The 27,339-nt window shown below is 38.0% G+C and overlaps 1 protein-coding gene across 2 annotated transcripts; it reads right to left on the reverse strand.

Moving 5' to 3' along the window:
• Positions 1 to 622: 622 nt before the first annotated feature.
• On the reverse strand, positions 623 to 26,519 carry EMB (embigin). 2 transcript variants are annotated; one of them, XM_068666683.1, is made up of 12 exons: positions 26,218 to 26,519; positions 21,261 to 21,344; positions 18,991 to 19,083; positions 17,542 to 17,631; positions 16,904 to 16,987; positions 14,709 to 14,883; positions 13,382 to 13,470; positions 9,944 to 10,071; positions 8,723 to 9,005; positions 7,911 to 7,944; positions 5,983 to 6,056; positions 623 to 4,725 (listed from the first exon to the last, which is right to left on the reverse strand). In XM_068666683.1, the coding sequence occupies exons 1-11, from the start codon at positions 26,303 to 26,305 to the stop codon at positions 5,999 to 6,001; spliced, it is 1,206 nt and encodes a 401-aa protein (XP_068522784.1). In that variant the 5' UTR covers positions 26,306 to 26,519; the 3' UTR covers positions 623 to 4,725; positions 5,983 to 5,998. The 2 variants fall into 2 exon arrangements, with proteins under 2 accessions (XP_068522784.1, XP_068522785.1); XM_068666684.1 differs by lacking the exon at positions 16,904 to 16,987 and having other exon boundaries at positions 26,218 to 26,515.
• Positions 26,520 to 27,339: the final 820 nt, after the last annotated feature.

Consider the following 27,339-nt stretch of genomic DNA (forward strand, 5'->3'; position numbering starts at 1 on the left):
AACTTAATGCTGTGGGTGGCATCCCTGCCCACAGCAGTGAGATTGGAACTAGGTGATCATTAAGGTCTCTTCCTACCCAAGCAATTCTGTGATGATATGGAAGATCCTTAGATCTCTCAATATAGAGAGCAGAATTTAATATATATTTCAATTTCCAAGCCCATTGCTGAGATTTGTTTTCTTAGAATAAATAAAACCACTTAAATGTGTTTCCATATCTTGTGCTTTATAAAAAATAAAAATAAATAACAGTATCTCAGATGCTGAGACTCACCCTGCATAATTAGACTTCACTTCAGCTGTTTACGTTATCCTGGAACAATACCAACTTTTTCCCCCATTGACACAGGAAATAGAATAGGTTCTGATCAACTTACATGTCTCACTAAGGAAGGATTAATTGCAGTATGTGCATTTAGAAAGGAATTACCTGGACAACACCTTCCTTTGACAATTTCTACCTAGAAGGTTATAGATCTGAGTAAAGGCAGTATGGTGGTCAAGCAGATGAACAGGTCAGAAGAGCTGTGGATGTTCCATGTTAAAGGTTATTCATACAGACAAAGAAATAAAATGAGTTCGATTTCACTTTTCCAAGGCAACACACAAATTCAGACTTCACTTTATAGATTCTTTGTTAAGTTTATTGAAATTATTTCTAAAAGTACAATATTGCTGTTTCATACTACTTATAACTATTCTCCTTATTGCATATATATTAAACATATAGGAGAAGGTATTTCATTTTCTGTATACATCTTACTGCTCAAGCAAAACAAAACAGTCAAGTGAGCACAGAGTATAAAATCAGAGAGTAAAATATGGCAAGCATCATAAAAGCAGGAGGCTCAGTAGTCTTTTAATAGAAAAATAGGTTTTGCTGTCAGATTTCCTCTCAAGCTCTTGACAAACATTTCAAAAGAGAAAAAAATGAACTTAACTATGGTAAACACATTATTTCTTTCAAGGCACTGTTGAAGAACTCATAATGTCAACTTGAAAATAATTCAGCAAGTCAGCTGATGGAAATACTACCCTACTAATGAAAAATAATACAATCATTATGTTCTTAAATGGAAGGTTGATTCAAGAACAAACCAGACAATATCTTTAAGAAAAAAAAAGTCATTTTGGCTAAGATGGAACAAACATTAGAAGTTTGAAGTCTTATAAAATTCAACAACAAAAACAAGCCCAGTCAGTTGTCAATAAATTTAGACAAATCAAAGACCACTTTGGTATAAAGCTGTAAGCCTTGGAACTTTGATTATCTTATTTTATATGTAGTTCAATGCATTTTATGCATGCATGTCCTCGAAGAGAAAACAGGACTGCAAACCTACTCGAAACATGAAGTTTTCAAGAATCAACTTTCTTTTAGAATTAGAAAGTTTATTTTTAGTTAAAATTTTAGTTGCTCAGTCAACGGTGTTGAAAGTTTTAAATACATAAGGCAGAATATAAACCTTGTTTTCTTTGGCTAAAAAAAAAACAATTACAGGTGCACACATGCAGATTTTGGTATCAACATTAGTAATGATGGCTTTTTTCCTCTCTTTCTCAGGATTGTACATCAACAGACCTACAGCTAATTATCCTGGCCCACTATTAAGTAATTCCTAGGTTTCGGTCCTTGGGAAGTATTCATATGGTTTTATGCATGTTCACAATCTGGTAAATTTGTCCAATATTTGTAGAACTTAACTAGGAATCTGGTCTTGCAGCCGCTCTGCATGTACAGGAAGTGGAGGGATTTTCAGTGAATAGCTCAAAGCATTAGGAAACATGTCCCTTTAGCATTCTTTTGAAGACTTTAGTGCAATTATTTTCCTCCACAAAATGCTTAATTTTTTTTGTTGGTACGGAGAACAGTAAGATATCACTTCTTGCCAAATAAACAAGGATTTGATCCAGGCAGACAAGGTTTACCAGACAAATACAATGGTTTGAATCAGCCTACCAGTTTAACTTAGTTGTTACAGATGACGGCTTACTAGAATTAATACTGTGGATCCTTACAGTTGGATTTAACTGCTGTGTTTGAAGGAAATAACCTAAGAATTGTTTTTGGCTCTGATTCGGTATCTTTTGGCTTGAACAAGATGAAGAGAGTCTTTGCCTAGAATTACCTATTTTTTATTAATGGCCTTTTTTGTTTTGTTAAATGCTATGTTTGCATAATAAAACAGATACAAACAACAACTGCAGTAGGAACATTGTGAATATATACAACATGTGTTAACTATTTCTCATGAGATATGTATTTATAGATCCTTAGAGATTCTTTCATGGTATCTAAACTAAAAAAGTTGGTTTTGCCTTTAGAGTTACACCAGTTACTTACGCCAATTATTTAATACTTTTTTTTTTTTATCATTTCCCTCAATATGGGAAATGATAAAAAAAAGGACCTAGAAGGTCTGAACCAAGGCAGACATGAAGAATAAGCCTACTTGCCAACCCAAAAAATATCAAGTCCCTTGGAAACAGAGCAAGCAGAACATGCTGGTGGCAGGTAAAGATCAAGCTACGATTTCAGCAGCCAGTTTGATTCTAATACAGCGCTAATAGGATGAACACATCATAGATCTAAGGTACAGTTTAGGTTCTCTGGTTCTTGCCTTCTGTCACTGCAGCCCTTGTTCACTAAGACAAAACACTATTCATGTAACATGCCTATGGGTGGCCAAGACCTCATACCACAATTATAAGATCATGTAGAAATGCTAACTGAAGGCAGAAAAAAGTTGTTCCAGTTTCTGATGAGAAGTCCCCTGTCCCCTCCTCACCTTATAGTATGCTTTTTTGGACTGTACCTAGCCTCATTTTAGTTACAAAGAATTCTGCTTTATTCAGAATCCAATTCATAGACCTATAAGTAAGCTTCCCCCCCCCTTTTTTTTTTTACTACCGCATATCCTACAAAAATCCATATTCTATAACAAATGACAAACTTAAAATTATGTTTCAAACTATCAATATACAGAAGTAGTTATTTTTAACCTGAAAACATTTACTTGCTACAGCAAAAAAAACTGTTATATCAATAAGAAATTCATATAAAAACCTGTAAATGCATTGTCTTTTATAGTGCATAGAAACTCCAAGGCAAAATATAATAAACATTGTATCTTATCAAGGGAAATCTTTATCAGTATTCAGCCCTTACAGTCATTCATTTCATATTTATATACTTCCATTGTTTTTTTATTCAAGCTCTAACCTTTAATTGTTTATTGCTACTTTTTCACATTTATGTAGCAGCTTTAAGTACAGATCAGACTAGATTCTGCTCATTTCTAATAAAACAGCCAATGCTAGCCTTTACCTTTTTCTGTCTTCAAAAAGAAATGGCCACTTGAGGCAATGCAATTTATGTATTTTCTTTTCACTTGACTAGGGAGTTTGCAAATGCTGCCTGTTTTTTTCCTTATATTTTTGTTGGGAGAAGAAATGCTTTTGGAGAGCCCACTTTCTCCTGTCCACAAGAGAAAATATTTTCTATTTTTTCTTTTGGATTAGCAAAAAAAGGCTAGTAATGCAATCAACTGTTTTTCTATTAGTTGCCTGTTCTTCCATTAGTTGCACATTTTCAATTGCCAAATATATAATGCAATTAATTAGTGTATTTATTATGGCAGCTAACCCTTCTACAACAATAGCATAATTTAAGCAGTGCCACAATTCTGTGTGTAAACAGAACTAGCGGTACTCATGCTGCTTTATTGTATTACCCTAGAATTTTTCGTTGTTCAACACCTGTTCATCACCTGTTCTCTGATAAGAGTTTGTCAAGCAACACCATAAGCAGAAGCAAGTAGAAATACGAATTGCACAGTATATGTTAAGAACTGCATAGGTGAAATTCTTAAAATTTCTGTGTTCTGTATAAAGTATAGTCAGAACTGGTTCTGCATATCTCATACATCCTGTGGTCTACATTTGTAGAAGTGTAGAAAGGAATTATTTCAATTATATTTTGATATGATACCCCATTGCTTCTTCCATCTATTCTGAAATAGTGCCAAAACACCTAATCTGCACAGTATTCAAGTGCCTAGCCTATATGGAAATAGTTTGGCACCACAGCCATACGGCAGGACATCTTAAAAGAAATTCTTAAGTACTCAAAACATTTCCTCAAATATTTCCTTCTGATTTAAAAAAAGCTAAGCAAAAGTTATAATGAAGACATTTTCCTGTTCACTGCATGTTGCAGAACTGCTTCATTTAAAGTCATGCTAAAGATTTCCCTTTGACCATTTCTTTGGTAAAAGTGGCTGTATGTCACATTTGCTTTATATGCTAGTAAAAGGCATTTTCTTTGGTGGAAATACATTTTTGATCTTGCAAGTCCAGCTTTCTAACAAGCCTTCAATATCCAGTTTTTGATAATATTACCTGTTCATTCAGTAAAAGCAAGCATAGTTCTAATTTATGACAAAATTAAACAGATCAGTCACAAAACAATAAGAAATCTGACCACATACAAACTGCCTTTTAGTAAATGACAAATATCAATGTTACAAACACCAAAAGTCTATATGCAGTATATTAGAACTCATTATCTGTATAAAATGAGCTATTTCACAGCTATTTTAAAAGCATCATATTTCTCACAAGTATAGAAGAGTCTATGTAGAAGCACGGTTGATGTTTAAAATGCATAGCTGCATATATCTTCTGTAGCTTTGTGATGATTTCCGCTTCTGTAGGCTTAATCTCCTGAATTAAAGAATAAACACGTTATGACATCAATTCTATTATTTTGCTGTGTAATATTTTTCTATGTTTGTTTGAAAGTAAGCTGCATTCCAGTTTATTTTTAATAAAGTATTTGAGTTCAGTTCATGATGGGCTAGGTAAATAATGAAACCCAATTTGGAGACGTGAATCCTTACTGATTCAGTGAGAGTCATATGTCATGACTATGGAAAAGGGTGCTTAACCCAAATGGGTTAAGTCCATGGGAGCCTAAGTCACAGCAATCAACAAGCACAATAACATGCAAGAAACAGTGAAGACAACATACTCTTGGAAAGCATTTGTTCTTGTTTGTTTTCTGATTTGTTATTCTCTTTATACGTGCTTTACCTCACACTATTCTCATTTTGGTCTTTAGAACAATGGACATGGAAATGTTCTTCCCTGAGGTAGGTGACTTCCGAGAAGGAAGAAGGCAGTCCAAGCAGTTACACAAATGCAAAGTCTCTCAAAGCTCTCATCATGAGATGATAGATCAGGGTGCCAGATGTAGAGGGAATGATAAAGGGGAAGCAGCTAGAGAGTGTAGGTTTGGTCCTCAGCTGACAGATCTTCTTACAAGCATTTCCAGATGGCCTAAGCAGGAGCTTGTCATTAAACTACAGGACAGAATCTAGGAAGTTCATTATATACCTTCCACAGGGATACAAATCCTCTGGTTTCTTCTACCACTAGTTCCTTCAGTCACTATCTATCGAGCTTTGTCTTTCCTAAACTCCTATAATCCCTTGTTTCAGATCTCTGGTACTGCCACATTCACCACTTTGAGTTCTACCCTTGTTATTGCATCCTTCCTCTATTAATCCCACTTAACATCTAAAATTCCAGCTTGAAAGATTCATCAACAATCCTGCATCTCAGCACCTACTCTGAAATTCACAGAAATGTTTCATGATCAGGAAGCAAACAATTAAGGAAGTTAATCAGGGTCCTAATTTAAGGCCTGCATGGGTGAATGGAACTACTACTCCACAATGACAGCATTCAGCTACAAAGTTCTGGACTCACTATCTTGCTATGTCAAACAATTAATGACTATATGTTGTTTCATCTAAATGGGAACTCTGTTACTATGTTGTCCCCACATTTAAATAAATAAACAAACAAACATTACAAACATTTGGGATGGCATAGTGGATTTCTTCGTTATCCTTGTATTAGGGTACACCAAGAAAAAAAAAAGTAAACTTTGCTCTATGGATTTTGTCTTTTACTTACATTTCTAGGAACCGGATTAAACTTTTCTGTGTCTAGTGCTACTGTTTTCCACACCGTTGCTTTCTTCTGATTTACTGTAAGAAAGAGGATAAATTTCAAATCTCAACTTCAAAATGCAGGATCAGCATAGTCATCCCAAGATTCAGATTGCATCTGAGATATATTTGGTTTATAAGAAAAATAAGATTATACAAAACTGAAACAACAGAAACACAGTAAGTAGAGTCTTTGAGCCAAGTAGTGACGGTTTGAGTCAATCACTTTCAAAAACAACGCACCATGCGACAGCGATAGTCTTCCCAGAAGTAACTGCTATGCTATCATTTCATTCAGTTCTTTTAAATTTGTATATAAAGTAAATGACCACATAAATAACGTAAAAACAATACACAGGATAACATTGTCAGTACAACTGACTATATTACATTGGTCACAATCAAGACTTATGCTAGACTTAAATTAACAGTTCCCTTGCTGAAAAAAAAATCTTTCTGAATCACTATCCTCCTATCTAATACATTGCTGGATGTGACATTTCAATTATAATCTCATCAACCAAGTTTAGCTACATATTAGTCATCATTTGACGTAACAGACAAGAAGTGTTCCTTTGGAGACATTCTCTGTGGTATACAAATTTATCTTCTAAGCAGCCAGTAGTTGAAATAACTTTCAATTATTAGAATGAGACAACTAGTACACAGGATAATAGATTTTCCTTACATGTGGTTATCTAATGAGATAGAGCTGTGAATTAAAAATCAAGGAGCTGATCAAAACTATGGCATCACAAAACATCCTGCATTTCATCTAACATGAAAACTTACTACTTTAGTCCACTATATTGTGTTATAGTCCTATTGTAATACAGTTTCAGCACATTTATAAGAAGCATGGCTGAGCAACAAAGGCAATTATTCAATTTTCAGCCCAAGACATATCCCCAAACATTCAGCAGTATAATAGCACACTATATTCCCAAGACAAATCCCCACTTCATAGTATAATGGAATTACAGCTTTAAAGCTGTTTGGATAAGGGGAAAAGCACTAAAACGTATATTCAGCTAGCACTGAAAAAAGAATGGGAGAGTGAAAACAGTGCACAGAAACAAAGAAGGTCACCGCAGCAAGAAATTCAAAAAGGGAAAGGCACTATTCAGAGGAACAAGAACAGCAAATCCACGATAGTAGGGGAAAAGTCCTTGAGCGAAAAGAAAATGGGAGCCAACTGCAACACATCTAAAGAGAAAAAGGAACTGCTGGGCATCTTGGAAGAGAAAAGGAAAATTAATAGGACAAAGTGTCTGGGCTTCAAGGGACAGGAAAGGGAGAGAAGTAAAATTTAGGTCAACTACCCTTTAAAAAACACATCATCCTAAGGTACAGTGAACCACCAACACTCTAACAGAACAGTGGCAGAAGTGCCTGCAGCTGCTCCCTTGACTCCAGCAAGGCAGTGGATCCAGTGCCCAGGGAGCCCAAGCTCTCTGCACAGTGAAGGGTCGCTCCTGAAGATGGAGTTAACAAGACAGCTGACAACACCAGCTCCCAACACCCAGCCACTACAGCCTTACAGGGTACTTAGGACAATCAGGGCTTTGACTGCATGCAATTTAGAGAAACACATTAACAAGGACAAAACAGAAATATGTCAGAAAAAAAATTCAAAGCTCTTCTGAAAAGTTTCCACTTGAATGTGTTTGTCCTTTTAGAATGAGAAGATAGTTTCCTAACAAAAGAAAATTGAAAATATCTTCCAAACACCAAAATTAAGTGCCAGGTAGAAAACAGCATTCTGCAATCCGGAGTTATGAAGTCTTAAGAAAGAGAATGAACTGTACTTTAGCATTCATTAATCTTTGCCAATTGGAATAACAACTAGTATGAAAGAAGTATTGAAATATAAAATATAAATTCTTTACTTACAGTTGCTCAGTTTGGTCAAATTCTCTTTCAATTTCTGCATAACAGGAAAAGGTAAAACAGAATTATATAAGGTCTTACTTGACTGTAAACACTAAAAAGAGTTATCCTATTGTTAATTATATCATTAATTCTATGCACAAGCAAAACCAATTTATGTTTTGTTTTGTTTTTTTTTTTTTTTAAAGTTTCTAATTGTTCCTCTACCTAGTGGAAATACTTGCAAATCTGTCAATAAACTTTGATCAAATTATATGAATGTGATTTTATATATAGTATATAACATGATATGCATTAATGTATACACATATATAGATATACAGATAAAATACATGCATACCTATGCATGTACTACCCACATATATAATACATACATATAATTATATATCAAGTCTTGTTTCGTCTTGCACATCTAGTTTGGCTCCTCTATGTGCCTTTGGTTCAGCAAACAGGATCACTGAATTTTGTTTAGATGTTTACTTTTTACCTACCACCTGCAGTTGCTTCCATTCCCACACATTCTCCAAACAGGTATAACAAAACAAATTAATTTGGAAGCAAGGGGAAAAAATATTAAGGACTGTATCAAATCATTTATGAGGAGCTATTTCATATTGAAAGAAATCCATACTTGAATTCAAGATTCATGGAAAAGGTTAAAAATTCTGAAGTACATTTTCCTAAAACACTGTATTATTTTATCAGGAAGTGTACAGACTAAGTCACACAGAACTCGTATGTGAAGCAGTGTAAGTCATATCCAGCCTTCGGCTGTAATGTCAATGGAAAACTAGGAAAGACTAAAAAGAGCCTACCTGCACATTTCTCTCTCCTTTTCGAATATATCTCAAAAAGGAAAATAACAGCTACTAATACAACAACTTCAGCCACTATTGCTAGAAAGGGCTTGAGTGGCACCATGACTGACAGAACTTTAAGCTTCATTTTTCCTTTGCTTTTTCCTAGTTCAAAAGCAGCTTCGCACCAGTATACACCATCATCTTTACTGGTGAGCTTCAGTATCTTCAGTTGGGTTACATTGGGAAATGCTTTATCTATTACATACTTGTCCAACACCAAAGAGTCATTAATGGCAATCTGAAAATAGAAAATTAGAAGTCGTATTAATACAATGAGAAAGTGTTTAATCAAATTACTTGTAGCAGTTCTAGTATAGAAAGTAGTATAGAGATGTAAAATTAAGAATATGTCATTTATGAGATATAATTAGTCCACCTTAAATGGATTTAGAATAATTTATCTTAGCTGGGCACCATGCGTTCCCTTCATATTTAGTGAACAAAAATATGTACTGTTAGGGAGCAAGTTACTTGACTTGCTTTAGTCAATTAATTTAAGATCACATTAGCTCCTCAGGCTAATGGGGAACCTAAATGGTGGCAAACTGCTGATCTAGGCTCTCAAGGTAGGAGCTGAAGTGAAATGATTATTTCAGCTCCTTCAGAATCAAGTTGCACAACAGTGTCCACCTTCACTGATGACTACCTTCAGGTCCATTTTTAAAAAAGGTCTTATTGGCTAGGAAATGGGAACATGCTTGTAAAGACAATCAGAAAACGAACGGAGACATTCCTGTTCTCTGTCAAGTTTCCAAAAACATTACTTGTCTAAAGAAATCATCCTACTATGGTAAGGTTCTTTGGTGTCAAACAGTAAGATTTGATAAATGTAACCATCATTAATATATTTTTTATTATTATTTATTTTTTAAAAGGTACCATGAGACTCACCTAGTTTGATTTACTACTTTACTCCAGACTGTAGGAGTATAGCAGAGACTTTTTGTACAATATTTATTTTCCAAGCCAGAACACAAACACTACATCTCTGTAATAATGAGTACTTCTAAACATCGCATAAATGCCTTTTTTGTTTTTAACCCCCCCCCAGCAGAGATTTGCATTACCTTTCATGGAAATGCAGTCTGTAGTGCCTGAAGTGATTATACTTTTCAGAGTGTCTGTGCTCTTTTTTTTTTTTTCTTTTTTTTCTTGGCTGACATATGGGAATCTTACCTGTTCGCTTCCATTGGTCATATACCAGGTCCAAGAAATGGGAGTAGAATTGAGACTTTTACAAACCAGCAAAGCTATATCTCCTTCGTAAGCGATTACAGGTTTGTCTTTTACGTCAATTTTCGGTACTAAGAATAGGTAGAAAAAAGTTCATGAAGTGAGGACTATAGGTTTATACTACAAAAAGACAAAATATATTTAGATACATATTCATAGTAGTCTATTTGTTTTATTTCCCTTTGAATGACAAACAGGTAATTATACCACTTACCACATGACTAATGAAAAGTAATTTCAGGCTGATGTTCCAAATACAGAGTTTCTACAGAAGACTACAGAAATACTGTTCTGAGTTTATATATAATCATTAAAGTTGCCAACTTGTATTGGTGATCTCTACCCTCGTCCATTTCCTCTTACCTCCCTGACAGCTGTGAACTAGGTTTCATTTTTAGTACATTAGACAGTTACAGAAGCTTTTCTGCAATTTCACTCAATTTAGAAACTGCCATACTTCTATTCCAGCTGTAATGCTACCAGGTAATAGCATCAAGCAAGATCTGCATGCAGATCTTTTTGTATATAACTGAAAAGGATCTTTATAGATTAAGGGAGTTTTATAGTTGTAAATATTTTCTTAGCTAAAGTAAAAACAATTTTGGGGTATATGCCAGTAAAAAGGACTTTTTGTCCAACCTTGCTAAGCAAGGAACCTGGCCACAAGAAACAAGACGTCAGGTTCCAACTTTGGAGCTATTTGTCCTAACTATTACAACTGCAAATACTCTGCAGCCTTCCAAGAGCAGAAGCCCATAAATGACATTTGAATATGTTGAGGCATTGCACAGAGATAGAGCTGAGCAAATGTATCACGATAGACTACATATTTCCCCTTTCCCCTCCCTTCCCTCATTCTTTTGATGTCTACCAGCATGTTCTCCTTTTATTTTATTTTCATTTGTGAAGTTTCATTGCTCTCTAAGTACAGATCGGTACATCTTTTAAATGCTATTGGTCACACAAGAAAAAACATGCCAAAAATTTACTTTTAGCAGTTATGACAGAATGATTTGGCATATTTAAAAGAGTAGTGTCAGAATATCTTCACCTCTGTCATTAAAAGATACAACTTCACTAATAACTCCTACAACCTCCTCTGCAATTTACACATGGTACAAAAGAAATCAAGTTGGAAAAAAAAGCAGAAAACATGTCAAAGCAAATACAAAAATCCTTGTAGCCAGCCCAACAAATTTCCATAGTAGTCAAAAAGATTTTGGCCATGCTTATCAGTCTCAAAGCACAATTGTAGACCTAAGCAGCAACACGTGACCACCTCAGATATGATTACAGACATTAATGTCCATCATGCATTCTGGGATCTGGCTCTCCAACAGAGCAGTTTATTTTGCAGGCAGGGATTGTATTCTTTGTCCTCCCAGATTTTTTCTATTCAAGTCACCCAGAATGGAGACAAAACACTGCTGCTACAAAAAAAAAAAAAAAAAAAAAAAAAAAAAAAACACACACAAACAAACAGGTATTTATATCAGTTTTCCACACTGTTTTAAAGAACAGGTTTGTTTCACAGCACACATACCGGGACAGTTGCTGAAGCAAGCAAAATCCATGAACAAATGGCAAGTATAAGTTACTGAAGACTACAATTTGTTAATGTAGCCATTAATATAGCCTTTGTTAATATAGCCATTATTACAACACTCTGTACTAGTTTAATACTAGTTTAAAACATTCATGAAAAGTCACCATGTTTAATAATCTCAACTTCCTATAAAACTTCTCAAAACATTACACTTTCCTGCAGACCTGCAGAAGAATTTAACTCCTCTCAAAGCCTTCAGGATTATTCCAAGCCAGGAGAGGAGTGGTGCCAGAAGAAGAAGCAACACATCCAACAGTGCCTAGCAGCCAACTGGAAAAGCTATTGGCATTAGTCACAGCTGTAATGACTTTAGCCATTTTGTCTATACCAACACATTACTCATCTCTTGCTGCTTGAGAATTATTCTCACGGCATTATTGACTAAAAGATTCAAGGATTTCTTTCCTGTTTCCTGCACTGTTGCATTAATCATGTGACATGTTGTGCCAGTATTCAGCTACTGCGAGGCAATTCTCCCACCTTCTTATAATAAATCAACCAGTCCTATGCACTGTGTTCTGGAAAAGATTACTTCCTGTTGATGTATTTTTTGCCCTTACTGAAATTGTTATCTTACATTTTCAAAAGAATAAGGCTTCCCTTACCTTTTTTAATCTATACAAACTTTGGTAGCCGTTCAACTAAATCTTACCCACATATCGGTAAGAGAAGTATACAATCCCTTTCAGAAAAGAAGAGCTTCAAATAAACCACAACTTTGTCTTTCCACAGAATAGCAAGGTAGTCTTCCCTGGTTGAATGCTTGAAAGCAGATAACATCACTATGCAAAACTTCAATGTTCATGAGTTTCCTAAAGTCATATGACCAGATACCATGCTGAACAAAGCCAGTTTGCAGCACCGAGTATTACACAGCCTTGCCAGTTAGATCAGTTGAAGTTACAGTAGTTATTTAAGAGTCAAGAGTTTTTAGGAGGCCGTTTTCAGTCAGAATCTCTCCTAGTACAGAGTCTCAGGAGCTTTCATAAATCAAATGATTGCCATGCTCACTGCAAACTCTGGATGGTGTGTAGACTGAATGGAAGTAAATTCCATCTGAGATGCATCTCCTCAATATCTTGTATTTGTTTCATTTCCATGTTTTCTCATTCAACTGGATTTTATCTATAACTATCAATGGTGAAATTACTGGAGAAAGAAGGTCTAAGTGTTCAGCTCGTCACTCATGCTCTCCAATGAAGCACACTTACTGTTTATAATATGGGTTGTTCTTACACAATATATAAATTAAAGACAAACTGAAGCATTAATTTGGTGTTACAGAAATACAACTGAATTTGTTTAAAAAAAAAAAAAGTTACCCCCATTCTGCTAATCATTGCTGCTCATGTAACACTAAATCAAAGGCCAAGTTTTCAAGTCATCAGCTCTGCTGTCTGAAGAACTAATATGAGATACCATCCAGAGAGCCTTTTCCACTCTAACCAACCTGCACCAAAAGTAATGAATATGTACTCCCTCTGGAGGGATTGGGAAGGTAGGGGAAAAATAAGTTACTCTTCTATGGGGAGAGGAAAAAAAAATAAATAAAATCAGCTTACAAACTTTTGTTTGTTATCAGGTTTTATTAAAAAGGCTTTTAGTTTCTGCTGCAAAACTTCAGCTTTCTTTCAGTTCTATGGAAATTGTGTTTGGTAGTCATACTCACTTAGCTTAGTGACTACTCATCAAATTAAACTGCAATTTCCATATTACCAGGAACCATTAATACCAGATTTCAATTGTCAGTTGAAGCAAAATATAACATAACTTGCCTTGTAAATGAAATACCGCGCTGAATTCTTTTTCACCTTTCACGGTACAATTGTAACTTCCCAGCTTACTGTTATCCGAGATTGTCAATCTTAAAAAAAAAAAAAAAAAAAGTTTTACCATGTTGGTTTGGTTTTTTTTTTGTGTGTGTGTCCTAGAGCCGTAAGTTACTGCTGATTAACATTATGAAGAAACCAGCAAAGTTTAGTAGTGGAACAGAGAACAGACACTGGTAAAACAGTAAGACGCCAGGTTCAGTGCAATGTAAACCAACACAACATTTTTAAGAAATTAAAAAGCATATAGGGAAAATACACACCATTCTTACCCTTGTTATTCACAGGCATTCACACAGGACCAAATGTCTTTAAGTAGTATAATCCACAACTTACTGAGTTAGATGTGGCTTCACCATGAGAAATTTATAGCATATGCTATAAATATAATGCTATATGAAATAATTTAAATGGTTTGATCTTTTTAAAGCCCATCCACCAATGGAATAGTTTAGGTCCAACACAGAACAGCTTAAGAGCTGTCACCTATAGTTTAACAGCAGAGAAGATGCTGGACTAGATTGATTTTGCAGACATTTTTTGTGTTTGTGTACATGGAGTAGTAGAACAGCGATAGAACATTCTCATCACATTTTCCATTACAGAAATTTTATATGGACATTACTGGTGTTAAGTTAATTTCTTTAGGCTTTGTTTTCTTGGAACTACCTGGTAAAAGTTAACCCATTTAAGTCAAATAATAAAAAGAAAAAAAAGTAAATTGTATCAACTGAATAACAATTTTTACATTATTTCTCGAGTTTATGCAGAGCTGTAAAACAGTTCTGAAAACCTTTAAACCAAGCCAAATAATCTCTCCTGTAAATCTTATTCTTTCTTCTCTTTCTTCTGATGGTTATGAAGTAAAAAATTGGTCACTGATGCCATTCAAACCTCTGCAAAACAACTCTGATGAGAGAATGGTAGATAACGGTAGTAGGAAAAGAAATTGAAACCAATTAGCAATCTCAGACTGCAATTACTACTTTGCTTACTGAACAGAATTACCAGGCCTCAAAGAACCATTACCCTTATCCTATATTCTTGTCTTGAAGAAACATTATTTATCCAGCACTGAAAGAAGAAACAGGAGATCTTCCTCCAGGCTTGATGTAACTGCAACCTTCTTTCCTCTTCTCAGCTTCAGTATGCTATTATGAGCACCTATTAATCATTGCATTCAATTCTTTTTTAATATACACAGGCATATACACATCCCTAAATGAATGATGTAATAATTCCTTAAAGTCAAACTGGAAAGAATGCTACTTACTGGATGCTCCAGCTATTTTCCGTTTTATTGATGTGTCCAATTGTTTCATTTCCCTTCTTCCACATCACTTGAATCACTTTCAGAGAGGAATATTTATCATGCAGTTTGCATATGAGCTCAATTCTCACTGCACGGTCCAAAGTGATATTTTTTACCACAGCAGGACCAGAATCATCTAACAGAGGTTGAAAAGAAGATATTTTTCATATAAATACTAATTTATTTGCTCTAAGGAAAGAAGAGATTCAAAGATAGCGCTCACCATTACACAGGATTATAGGTGGATATAGTATTCATTGTTACACTTTCCACTGTGAACAAATTACAATACAAATCAGCTTTTGACAGCAGGGTTTTTTTAAACATAACTGAGTTATTATACATACCCATTACAAAAACAACATAGTGACTCAATTATACAGGTAGACATCCTAGAAGGTTCAAATATAGATTCATATTCATATAACTGAGAGAAAGACAGATCTATGATTTGATTTATTTTTGTTTTGGATTAAATTATGAAATACTTTGTTCTCACAGGAGGTGAGATAGGAGTTGGGGTAACAGTGTCTGCACAGTCTAAACCTCCGTTTTGACTTGTATCTGACATTAAAAAAAAAGGTTAACAACACTGTAATGAATACACACTTAGAGGATTAGAAGTGTATTGCTATATACGTATAGTTCGTCACAGAATCATAGAATACCCTGAGTTGGAAGGGACCCACAAGAATCACTGAGTCCCAATCCTGGTTCCACACAAAACCACCCAAAAACCAAACCAAGTGCCTGAGAGCATTGTCCAAACGCATCTTGAATTCTGGCAGGCTCAGTGCCGTGACCACTGCCCTGGGCAGCCTGTCCCAGTGCCCAACCACCCTCTGGGTGCAGACCCTCTCCCTAAGCCCCAGCCTGACCCTCCCCTGTCCCAGCTCCATGCCGTTCCCTCGGGTCCTGTCGCTGTCCCCAGAGAGCAGAGCTCAGCACCTGCCCCTCCGCTCCCCTCGTGAGGGAGCTGCAGGCCGCCATGAGGCCTCCCCTCAGCCTGCTCTGCTCTGGGCTGAGCAAACCAAGGGACTCAGCTGCTCCTCGTATCTCTTCACCTCTAGACCCTTCACCACTTTTGCAGACCTCCTTTGGGCACTCTAACAGTTTTATGTCCTCCTTATACTGTGGAACACAAAGCTGCATACAGTACTGAAGGTAAGGCCACACCAGTGCAGAGTACAGAAGGGCAATCACTTCCCTTGACAGGTTATATTAACGTTATATTAGTAATGTTATATTAGTAATATCAAAAGGAGCTTGACTTGTCATTATTTATATGCATCTATGTATCAGCCAGCTGCAAATTTTTTCAGTGCTGTAAAATTACGGATATTGTCCTGCTGCCAGTGAAGTTGTTAAAATCCACAACCTTATTATTGCTGGATCTGGCCTTTACTACTATAGCTGCTCAGCTTGAAACCAAACCATTTTCAAACCTATTTATGGCTGACTCCTATTAATGAGCCACTGGAATTATATATGTCAATTTGAAAACCCTGCAATGTAGGAGAAAAAGTAACTGTTTTTTGGCTTTTAACCAGATCCATGAGCCTGAAGTACGCATAAACAGAAAGTAGGTTTCAACAGCAAAGTTATCCTCCCCAATCCATATAAAGAAACAGTGTTTTATGAAAGAAAAAAAATCACCTCTGACTTTGTACTCATCAACACTGGCGTTTTATTTCATAAATTTTATTTCATGCCTTCTAGACACAACTGAGGTTAGCCCATCTAATACTCTGTGAAAATTCATTCTGGACCTCACCTCAACCGCACGCCCACCCTGTAGTACTTGACAGTCAAAAAAGTGTACTTGGATTTCACACCTTGAGTCCTTTCTCAGAGAAAAAGTTTTAAAGTACACCTCTGACTTGCTAATGAAAATCATACCTAAAAAGCAGAAAAGTCTGGCTGAAGCAGAACCACCAGATACTCCCAAAGAATATTCCAACTCTTTTGGGTCTGGCAGAGACATTTTCAGCTTACAGAACAGCATGCCCAGAACTCCAAGTCCCAGCTGAAAAATTACAGCTCTATTGAACTCAAGAGGTACAACACATCAATCTTATACAGCAGAGCCATAATCAGTGCAACTCATTTATTAGATCCATTTATTAAACTCAGTAAGTAAGCCAAGCATAACTCACCTCGGCTGTTTATGATCAAAGTAATTTTGCAAACAGAATTAGTTTCACAGTAGTAAAGTTTTACAGTCAGGTTAGTCACAGTGGCTAAAAATAGAAAGGGTACCTTTTGAAATTCATTATTCTAAAATTAAATCCACACTTGAAATGAATGGAACATGAAAACCCTATGCTGTTGAAGATTAGCCATTAGGTAGGCTGCTATCTTGGGCATCTGTACCAAGAGTACTTGTACCAGAGCAAGAAACAGACACTATCTTAAGTACCTAGTTTTATATTAGAAGAAAATCATTCTGTAAGAAAATACAGCATAAATGCTATGTGACTATCCTTAAAATATCATATCAGTATTTTGCACAGGAGTTCTAAATGATCTCTTTCAATTCTAAGTAATTCCCGTTAGATCAGTTTTTCTATTTATAACTATTATTTTTATATTATAACTATTTTTTTTGGTTAAAAATAGCTATAATGCAACTAATTCATTCATTTTTCTCTAAATGACCTCATCACTTGCCCATTCACTTGCTGTGAATGGCTTACTTCAGAAAGAAGTTACCGTCATTTATCTCCTGAAACAGAAAATATTGCATGCAATCATTGATATTTGGTGTAACGTAACTGGAAGAGAACATACTCACCAGGAAGGACTACTTCATGCTTCTCATAAGAGTCATGAGATATGTTCGACTTGGTATCCTGCTTGAACTCCTGCGTGGTAAGATCCAGACCTACAAGGTGGTGGGGAAAGTGAAGTGGTATATTATGATGCTATAAAAGGTAGTCATGCAGAAATATGGTATTGCATTTGTTTCTTGCAACAATCTTTCAGGGGGAAAAAAAACTAAAGCTTTGCCAAAGCTGACTCCTATGGAGATCCTTTCATATAGTTTGTATTAGTAGCCACAATCTGTAAGTATCAGGGTCATATGGCCATTTTTGTAATAATTATACCATTTTAGAATATGGTTTTTACTTTTTATATAATGCTTTAAATGTAAATTTCAGAATACTCCAGAAAGGCCACAATTATCTATTTCACAGCCTGATTCAATGAGTCATTTTTAAATGCGTCCTTTTCTTAAGGACAGGATGTGGATCCTAGACCTGTACGGTACTACAGCAAAGTTAAACAGGGCTTAGAAAAGTAACAAACATTGGAAAAACAGGAAGAGAATACAGAAGGATGGAACAGTTATTCCTGATACCACTACAATTTAACAGCCACAAAGCTGTAGGTAGACCATCTTCTCCAAATACTGCTTCACTGAATCTAGAGGCAAGAATGCTCTGGGTTTCAGTGGTACATGGTCAGAGTTCTACAATACTCCACAAGATTCCTGTTATACTCACGGGGAATTTGCTTCCCCCCATAGTATGCATTGACGCACTTTATCATCTGCCTTACTTAGGTGTAGTCCCTTCCTTCTGGGGGCAAAAGTGACATTTAAAAGGGATTAGATGGCCAGCAATATGCCTTTTCTGTAGGGCTAAGGACAGCATACTGCTAAGAGATTACACTTACAAATCTACAAAACTTGAGATAGTTGTCAGGTAGGCAACTGTGGGATTAAACTTTATGCTTACCACTATACTTCTGCTCTTCACATTTCAAGAACAGAGCAATAAAGTAAATTAACAAAGGTGTAGCTTTAACAGCAGATGCAGACCAGCTAAGGAAACATCACCCTTCCACTTCTACATAAGTAATTGTTTCATTGGTTCTGTAAACAATTCAATTTCATTGGTTCTGTAAACAATGTGAACAATTGGTTCAGTAAACAAGTTCCTAGAAAACTGAAGTGCACGCTCTGGGAAAATGCAGTAGAAAATACACTTAAAGGAAAGGTCAATTCAATGCAACTACAGGAATCTTCCATTTTTTCAGTTTCCGGATCCTTTCTGTACAGCTTTAAACAGAACTTGTACAGTCTTGATTTCAAACTTTTTATGGAGGAAATATATTATTGGTAATTGCCAAGATAATTACTTGATAAGTTAAAACAAAAATGACAAAAAAAAAAAAAAGACATGGCAGAACCTTGGGGTAGCTGAAATTTCTAAAGTATAAGACATCTAATTGTTTTTACCAAGTGTAGATGCATCAGGTCCAACTGTCAAGTGATCTGTAATGCTGCCTCCCCGCGTTTGCCGGTTCACAGTTTGTATAGTTGTCATGGGCTCTGAAAGGTTTAAAAACAAAGCTGTTAGATATCGACTTTATTATCTTTACATTTCAATGACAAAAAAAATAAAAATCCACACGTTAAATAAAATACACTATGTATTTTAAGCCATGTGTTTTACATACTTAGTAGTTCTGTTCTCAGTTTTTTATTGTTTACATAATTTAATATGAATTATCATTTTAGGTTGAATCTGCCTAATCATACAGTACTGTAGGAGGAAATGATCCCAGGTTATGTAGAAGGAATGACTTCATTATCTCTCTTGTCTATGGATTGAGAAGGTTCCCAGGTGTTCCCCTTTGGAGTCAGGAAGGTAAGAGAAAACTGGGCTACAGCTTCTCTAAGCACTGGGTGGCAGGTAAGAGAAAACTGGGCTACAGCTTCTCTAAGCACTGGGTGGCAGAGTTGATCACTATGCAGTAGAAAACCCATCTCTGAAAGCCTAAGCATACTCAAGGTATTTCTTCTTTCCTTTCGCTGCATAAAATAATGATTTTAGAGGTACGGTTCTAAAAAACAAACACACACACGCTTCTCAGCTATAGCTGTTGCCAGAATCTGGTTGTGCTGAAGGAAGTCCCTGCTAGTGGTTTGCACCTTGTCTATCTCTGAGCAAGTGTAAGCAGAGGTACCACATGCCTTCAAACTGATTGCCCATTCTGTAAAGCAAGTTTGTTTTGTTTTTTTTTCACCATGTCAGCATGTCAATTCACAACCTGAGGAATGTTATGCCACAGGCAATTAGCCTTATGCCCGGGTTGTGCCATCTGTGCTTTCACACCTTCCCTCATGCTTCAGTCAGTTTAAAGAAACAATAAACCTGTATATTAAGGTGGACGATGTGGAAGAACTTAAGGCTAGTTCATTTGGTAGCTGTTGACAGTAGAGTGGTATTGTCAATCCTGACTACTAGTCCAAAATTCGCCTTTTTTTAAGCAACCAAATTATGAAACTGTCTCCTACTGCTAGACACTATGTCTTTCTCCGAACAGGAGTGCAAGCAAGCCTGTCTGAAGTAGAAACAAACAAGTTTAAAAGTTTACGCCTGAAATAAGACATGAAGGCTGAAGAAGGTCTGGGAATAATCTGTGTACGTGTGCAAATGCTGTAACAGCATACCAAGGTTGTTCTCGATTATTCAAGTTTATGTGAGCCTACTATATGCATCACCTGGTTCATTTCTGAAATCCTTCAAGGTGATGGATAACAACTACCATACAAACTGGCACTGGTACCTTCTGAATTTATCTCAAAAAAATAAAAAAATAAAACAGACAACTCATAGAATGGCTTGCACACTGATAGATTTCTCATACTGTCTTTCTTCCTCAAACTGCCTATCAAATGAACATAGTCAAATAAGGTCACATTATGCAAAATACCTTAAGTACTTTACCTCATGTATAGGTCTTTGTATGCGTGTGCATACAGTTATTAAATCCATTAGATATTGCACTTACTCCAGCTCTCAAACACATTTTGCTAAAAAAGCACTGAAGCTGAACATCAGGGAACTAGCGCCATCTTCAAAGATAGAAGAGTGGTTAGAATAACTTATCAGAACTTGCTATGAGTTCACATATAAATACACCTAGCCCATGTTAATCAGCAAGAGCTCTGGTGCGCTGCTGAACTCCCGCTGCTCTTATCTGAGGTAGGAATAAACAATCATCAGTTTCTTCTCCAGTATTGAACACACTACACAATCACAGCCACAATTAGGGTCCCCAAATAAAGGGCAGGAACAACATAAGGTTAGGACATGTAGATAATTAGATAGATGAAGGTAAAATGATTCTGTGACATTACTGCACATCTCACTAATACAAGAGCGAAGTCTTCACATGAAAAATTGTCAAGTGATAAGTGCTGGAACAGAACCTCCTGCAATGTTTCTGGTTTGGGAATTGTCACTCCTCTGGGGTCATTGTCTGATTTTATGGCAATTTCACGGGAACTGTCAGCTTTTTCCACAGTCCATGAGTTGCTTATGATGCTTACATTTTTGAAGTGGCTTAAAAAGGCCTAGATAATGCATTTGCTTCTTTTTCTTCTTAAGAATATTACAAAAGAATTAATTAGTCAGAAAGTGTAAACTCTACACACAGTAAGGTAGGATCATTGGGGAAAAAAGTATAATAACTCTAGGTATAGTGAAATAAAATAATTACCAGGAGATGATTTAAGTCCAGTTGGCATCTGAGTCAAAGAGTTCTCCTGAGTCTGATTGGCATCCTGTGGTGTCACAGCTAGATCTAAAAAGAAAAAGGCTTTAAAGAAGCTTTGTTCTCTCAGAAATGATTAAGAAATACCTAGTTCATGAACAGAATTCAGAGAGCCTCCCCAATACCATTGTTTTTTTGACTTCTGAGCATAAACAGACAAAATGCAAAAGAACTTACTTTTAATTAGTTGACTTTCGCTTATTTTAGGCAAGAGAGCTTGAAGAGGCTCTATCTTTTACTTGACCTTTCTAATTACCTGATGGAGAGTTTTGTGTTCAGATCTTTTCCTCTAGTCAGCCTTTAGTCAGATCACTCTTCTCAGCTATTCTTCAGAAATTTCAGCAGACTAGTAAGCTTTATAACCAGTACTCGAGACCCATCCTGTTTGTAGGCTTAGCTTATGGCAGCAGATAATACTGATACTAATTGATTATTTTTAAACAGATTGGCGGATTCAGCAATACAATAACAAATCCATTACAACCTCGCATACATCTACCTTTTGACAGAGTGAACCACTACATTACCTTCAACTATCAGCTTTTCTTTTGCTCATCAAAGTATCTGTGTCACCCTGTACACTGACTTCACTAAATAATGCTAATCACTATTTCAAATTTCCCCAACACCAGCACAAGTCTGATTTGACTCTTACAATACATTTTTTGTAAGACTCAAGCAACACTCCAGAGTTTTGGTTTACATTCCTGACTGGAGAAAGGACAGCAGGGGAAGAGGGAAATTTTTTAAAATTAGTTTTAGTATGCTGCTGTGTCACTACTCAGTTGTGAATTCAAGATCCCTGGAAAATTTACAAAGACAGAGATGCTTTCAGCTTACTTTCTGCTCTCACATTTGGATGACAGAACTAGTTAGATTAAAATAAAGATTATCTTCACATGGTTAGTTATTTCAGGACATATTCCATTGACTTAGAGCAACCTCACATCAGTAGCTTTTAAGTGATTTGGCCAATTGTTACAAAGCTGCATTTGTAGCCAGGGAGAGAAGGGCACATACATTGTGTTTTGCAGTTTTAAGTACAGACAGAAGAGGTAATAAACTCTACTAGATATTCAAGACAGCATCAAGCATGGAATGAAAAATGAAGAACTGCATCAGTTTGAACACATTCATACTTGTTGAGAGCCATGTGCCTTCAGAGCAGCTGTTAAAGTTTCATACAAGTGAACAATGCTACTAACACTCGTATGCTGTTTCAGCACTACAGGCACAGACAGCCTACAGGCTTTCCCAGTGGCACCTCCAGTGTACTATCACTAAACTGCATCAGAATCATGCCTGGCTCGCACGATCTGCTCTCTCAATCTGCACATCATACTTCACCCAGTTTGGATCAAGATTATAAGGTAGTTGAAGAGTGTAATTTAAAACAAAGCATTTGTGGTTATTCACAACTGGCATTTTATTTTTCATAGTTAGTTAGTGCACTGGTCCCACAGCTGAAAGCGCCACTCTGCCATTCTCCCAAAGAAGGTAAGAAATAAAGAAATTTGCTCAGACTGAGTACCTGCTGCCTTATGAACCAGCTGTGAGAAAGACAAGTCTTATTCTCTGCTTGAGAGAAGTGATGAGAGGGAGGGGTATAATGTTCCTGATATTAAGGCTAAGGTTGAAGATCCATGAATTTTATATCTCTGCAGCATCTTGAGGCATTCTGAGGGAGTCATGGTGCCATGGATCACCTGATTCTGTGTCAGCTTAGTAGACATAGCACTTGCACAGTAATTAGAATCCCTCAAGATGATAAATTTAGAAGGCGCCAGTGCCAAGCTCTACAGCACCTCTGTTATCACTCTGCAATGAAGCCAAATACCATGTTAGTATGCAACATGGTTTGCATACTAACAGGATTCTCATCTTGGCTGTCCTCCTTGATTAACATACCAAGTGAAAGCAGTTGAGGAGTGTTATTTCTGATCACCATTGATTCTACATCTGTCCGTACATAAAACTACATGGCATGGAAGTACCACCACACCTCATCCTTTCATATGCATCCTGCCGAATAGCATAGGTTATCGAGATGACCCACTGCTGCATGATCAGTGTGACCAAGGCAGGCAGTGATGTAAGCATATCCAATAATAACTTCTCAAACTATTGACTCAGGGCTGGAATGCCTTAGCCTACAATTGATTTGCATCAGCTTTAATCAATAGTGAGGACTGCTGAGTTCTTCTTGCCCTGATCTTTACACAGAAAGGAGCAGATGAATATGAGGACACCAATGTATTTTTCCACCACCCCTGCTGTAGCCAGTATTTGGGAGATAAAGCATGATGTATACCATACTTGTAATCACCAGAGAAATTTCAGGCTTTTTAATTTATTTGCTCACTTTGATTTCTACAAACAGCCTGGCCCACTTAAATGTCTTCACTAAAATGCAGCAGAGAAAAATGGTTAAATAGGGAAAGAATGAGATACAATTTGGTATAATTTAGCATCATTAAATTAATGTTTATTATCAATGAATTTAATACCCATTATTTCCTGTGGAAATGCATTCAGCAGTTTCCAAGACTGGCAGCCGGAATCTCCTAGTGCCACTAGAAAGGAAAAAGCTGCAGTCTGAGCTCTCATGAAGCACCGGAGGATCCAAACAAAGGGCTTTCAAATGCCCCTATGAGAAGCCCTGCCTTCAGGGCAAACCAGAAAACAAGAACACGGAAGCAGAGTCTAAGAAAACAGGTGTATCCACCACTCACAGAGCTCCTTGGTATCTTTAGGGGCGGAAGCTAGCACATGAGACGTGGTGGGTTTGCTCTTCCTAAAAGAATCTGGCAGCATGTGCTCCAACTAACCCAGGCAACTGAAACAGCATTCAAGTGAAGCAGCAAACTCTGAAGAACTCTACATCTTGACACAGCAATTAGAGATTACCCTAAACTCAGTACAGAATAAAAGTAATGGTTAAAATATTTCAAAGCAATTAAATTTGTCAGGACTGGAAGACAAAAGTAACAGAATCAAAAAAACTACTCAAGTTACTTATCTGAAAATAACATCTAGGAGGCCTTTTGGCATCAGCCTGACCAGCTGCAGGGGGATATCTCACCAAAACTCCTGCAACTCAGTCCTTGTGCATGTGGTACTCCTTCCATTTGCTTTTGCTGCAAACATTCATTTTGATTGAAGCCTGCTGAAGCTGCACTTCTCCAGAACATACTGTTTTCTGGACTTCACCAAAAGGCAGTGTTAGAATAGTTCTTTCAGTTCTTCCAAGGTTGCAAGAACTTTACTTTGGAGAACCTGTCCAGATAGTCTCTATGCTTGAAAGAATAAAGCAGTATTTTCCAGCACTTAAGGCAATATGCAAACCATAGTATGAAGCCTTTCTACTTACTCAAGTTGCTTCTCTTAAACGCTTTCATATTTATATGAAGTCTGAGAAACAATAGCCTCACTTTATACACACATAGGGTAAAACAGGGTAAAGTCATTGTTTCATTTCTGATGTCTGCTCAAAACCAAACATGGTATCTACTACTTTAGAAAGATGGTAGATTTGCAGAAACTACCTAACAGAGCGTTTTTGTTTTGTTTTTGGCAAAGAGGATCTCATTTCACTGATGGCTTTACATAAGTTTAGAATTGCTTCAGTCACCATTAGGTACAGGCTCTGGTAGTAATAATCATCAAAAATTAAGTGTCATCTGGCCAGGTTGCCAAACCGTGACTCACAGGTTCCTACAAATATTATGCCATGTACAGTCACAAAACTTTTTGATCACTGAGATCCTGTTAAAAAGGTATTTTACTTTATGTGTGTACATAAATACACATATTTTACACAAGCTTTGAGAACTACAAGACATTTTCTGTCCTTCAGTGTTTTCTTGTTAAACTACTATGAACTTGAAGATTATCACCATGGAGGAATCTGTATAGCTCTCCTCTCAGTGTTGGAGTGATTAACAGAGGAACCACAAAATGTGTAACTACTTACTCATATACAGCATATGGAAAATGCAGCTAAAGCATTAATAATATTCACGTAACATGCAGAACTGCCAGCCTTGGCAAGATGTGCCCCAACAACTGCATCCTCTATGCAAAATATGCAGAAATCTGGTATTTCCATCCATCACCCTTCTGTGGCATTCTGCCAGACTTTAGAAACAGTGGTCAATAATAGAAATCCCACTAATTTTAGAAGTAAGCTCTTGCTTCCTTAGAAGGGGCTGGCCTGCTCTTGGACTGCTGAAAAACACCAGAGAAAGCAGACATCCCAGAACATTCAGGTCCTTTTTTTATGAATATTTTAAAAGCAGCACTGAAAGCTGCTACATAAGAATCCTCCAAGAGACATTTTTCAGACCCTTAAAGGTATACTGATGTTTGACTAAACTAGCTTACCTGCTTAAGGCTCAGAGGGACTGGGGGGTTTTCAGGACCTTAATAACGTTAAAAATATGGCAGCAACCAAGCACTACGCCTCAACCTCCCTTGCCCTAGCCTCGGGAACTAATAAATCCTCCCATCTGCGAGGCAGAAGGCGGGCAGGGCGGAGGATCTGGAGCCACCAGACCATCACCCGTCCCCGGGGGCGACCCCACTTGCCAGCAGGCCCGGGCTCTGTCCCCAAGCCGGTTTCGGAGGGACATGGCGACGCAAACCGGGGAGCAGGGGGGCTCGCTTCGACGCCCGGGGGGGGGGCGGTTGATGGAAGGACGAGCCTCACCGCCGGGCCGAGAGGCGCCTCCTGGGCACGCCACCGCCTTAGCCCGGCGGCAGCAGGACCCCAGAGGGATGCTCCGAGGAGCCGCGGGACCGGGTGCGAGGCGGCGCTCCCGGACCCCTTCACCCAGCCCACCCCGAGCCCCGCGGCGGCTTCGCACCGGCGCCGGCCGGCGAGAGGAGGGAGGGGAGCGCTTACCTGCGGGGCTCCCTCCCGGGAGGCTGAAGCAGAGGCAGAGCAGCAGCAGCAGCCGCCCCGGGCAGCTCCCTAAGCAGCGTGCAGGCATGGTGGGCTCCCCGCCGCTGGGATCCTCCGGCCACCCGCCCGCCCTCCCTCCGCGCTCCGCTCGGCGCCGCGCCCCGCCGCAGCCCCGCTGGCCCAGCCCCGCGATACCGCCCTGCTGGGGAAAGCCTGGAGCGGGCCGCAGCAGCTCAGAGGTGGGGTAGGGTGGGAGGGAGGGCCGGCTGCCGCAGCTGCGACAGGAGCCTAAATAAAATTTAAAAAAAAAAAAAAAAAAAAAAAGCTCGCAACGCCACAGGCACGGCGAACGTCAGGAGGAGGTTGCACAGGTCGCCGCCGCGCCCCGCGGGCAGGACACGCCACTAGCGGGGCGGCAGCGGCCCCGCTCGGCCTTTATGCGGAGCCGCGAGGGCGGGGGTGGGAGCGGGCGGCAGGCGGAGGGGGCTACCGGCCCACCGCGGCCTCGGCGGCGGCCCGAGGAGCTGCCCCAGCCCTTTCGGGGGCTGGCCGGCTTCGTGGTGTTGGCCGAAAGGGGGCTGCTGCCGCCGGACCACCTCTTGCCTGAACGAAGTCATGGGGCAGCTGGCTTCAGTAAGGTTTCCTGAGAGAAAATTACCTAGGGAAGAGCACGGCCTTTCTCTGCCCTTTGTCTGCTGATCTCCTGGAAAGCCCAGCTTTGAGGGTCAGTGGCTCTAAGGCAGCTGGGTTATACTGTATCAGAGCGCAGGCTTTTCAAGGGTCTTTGCTGAATCTCCTGGCTTGGGCAGCAACACCTGAGAGCACTATTTTGAACAAACATTTTTCAGGACTTGACTGCCTGGAGCCTCTAAAATCAAAATTTAATTGGTCAGGATACCATAATGTATATGTAGTTGTGTGCACATACAAATAAATGCACTTATAAATAGAAATATATGTTGTTACTTGATAAATAATTCAGTTTGGATTTTGCAGTATAAAATCTGGGCAGCTGGCATGCTTTGAAGGACAGTCTCCCAGATGGGCTACTTGCTTCTTCCTTTTTGTCAAAATAAGGCTGCTTCAGCTGATATAGAAGCTGAATTGTGCTTATGGTTTGTG

Source organism: Anas acuta, chromosome Z, assembly GCF_963932015.1.
Source record: "Anas acuta chromosome Z, bAnaAcu1.1, whole genome shotgun sequence".
Taxonomy (NCBI): Eukaryota; Metazoa; Chordata; class Aves; order Anseriformes; family Anatidae; genus Anas; species Anas acuta.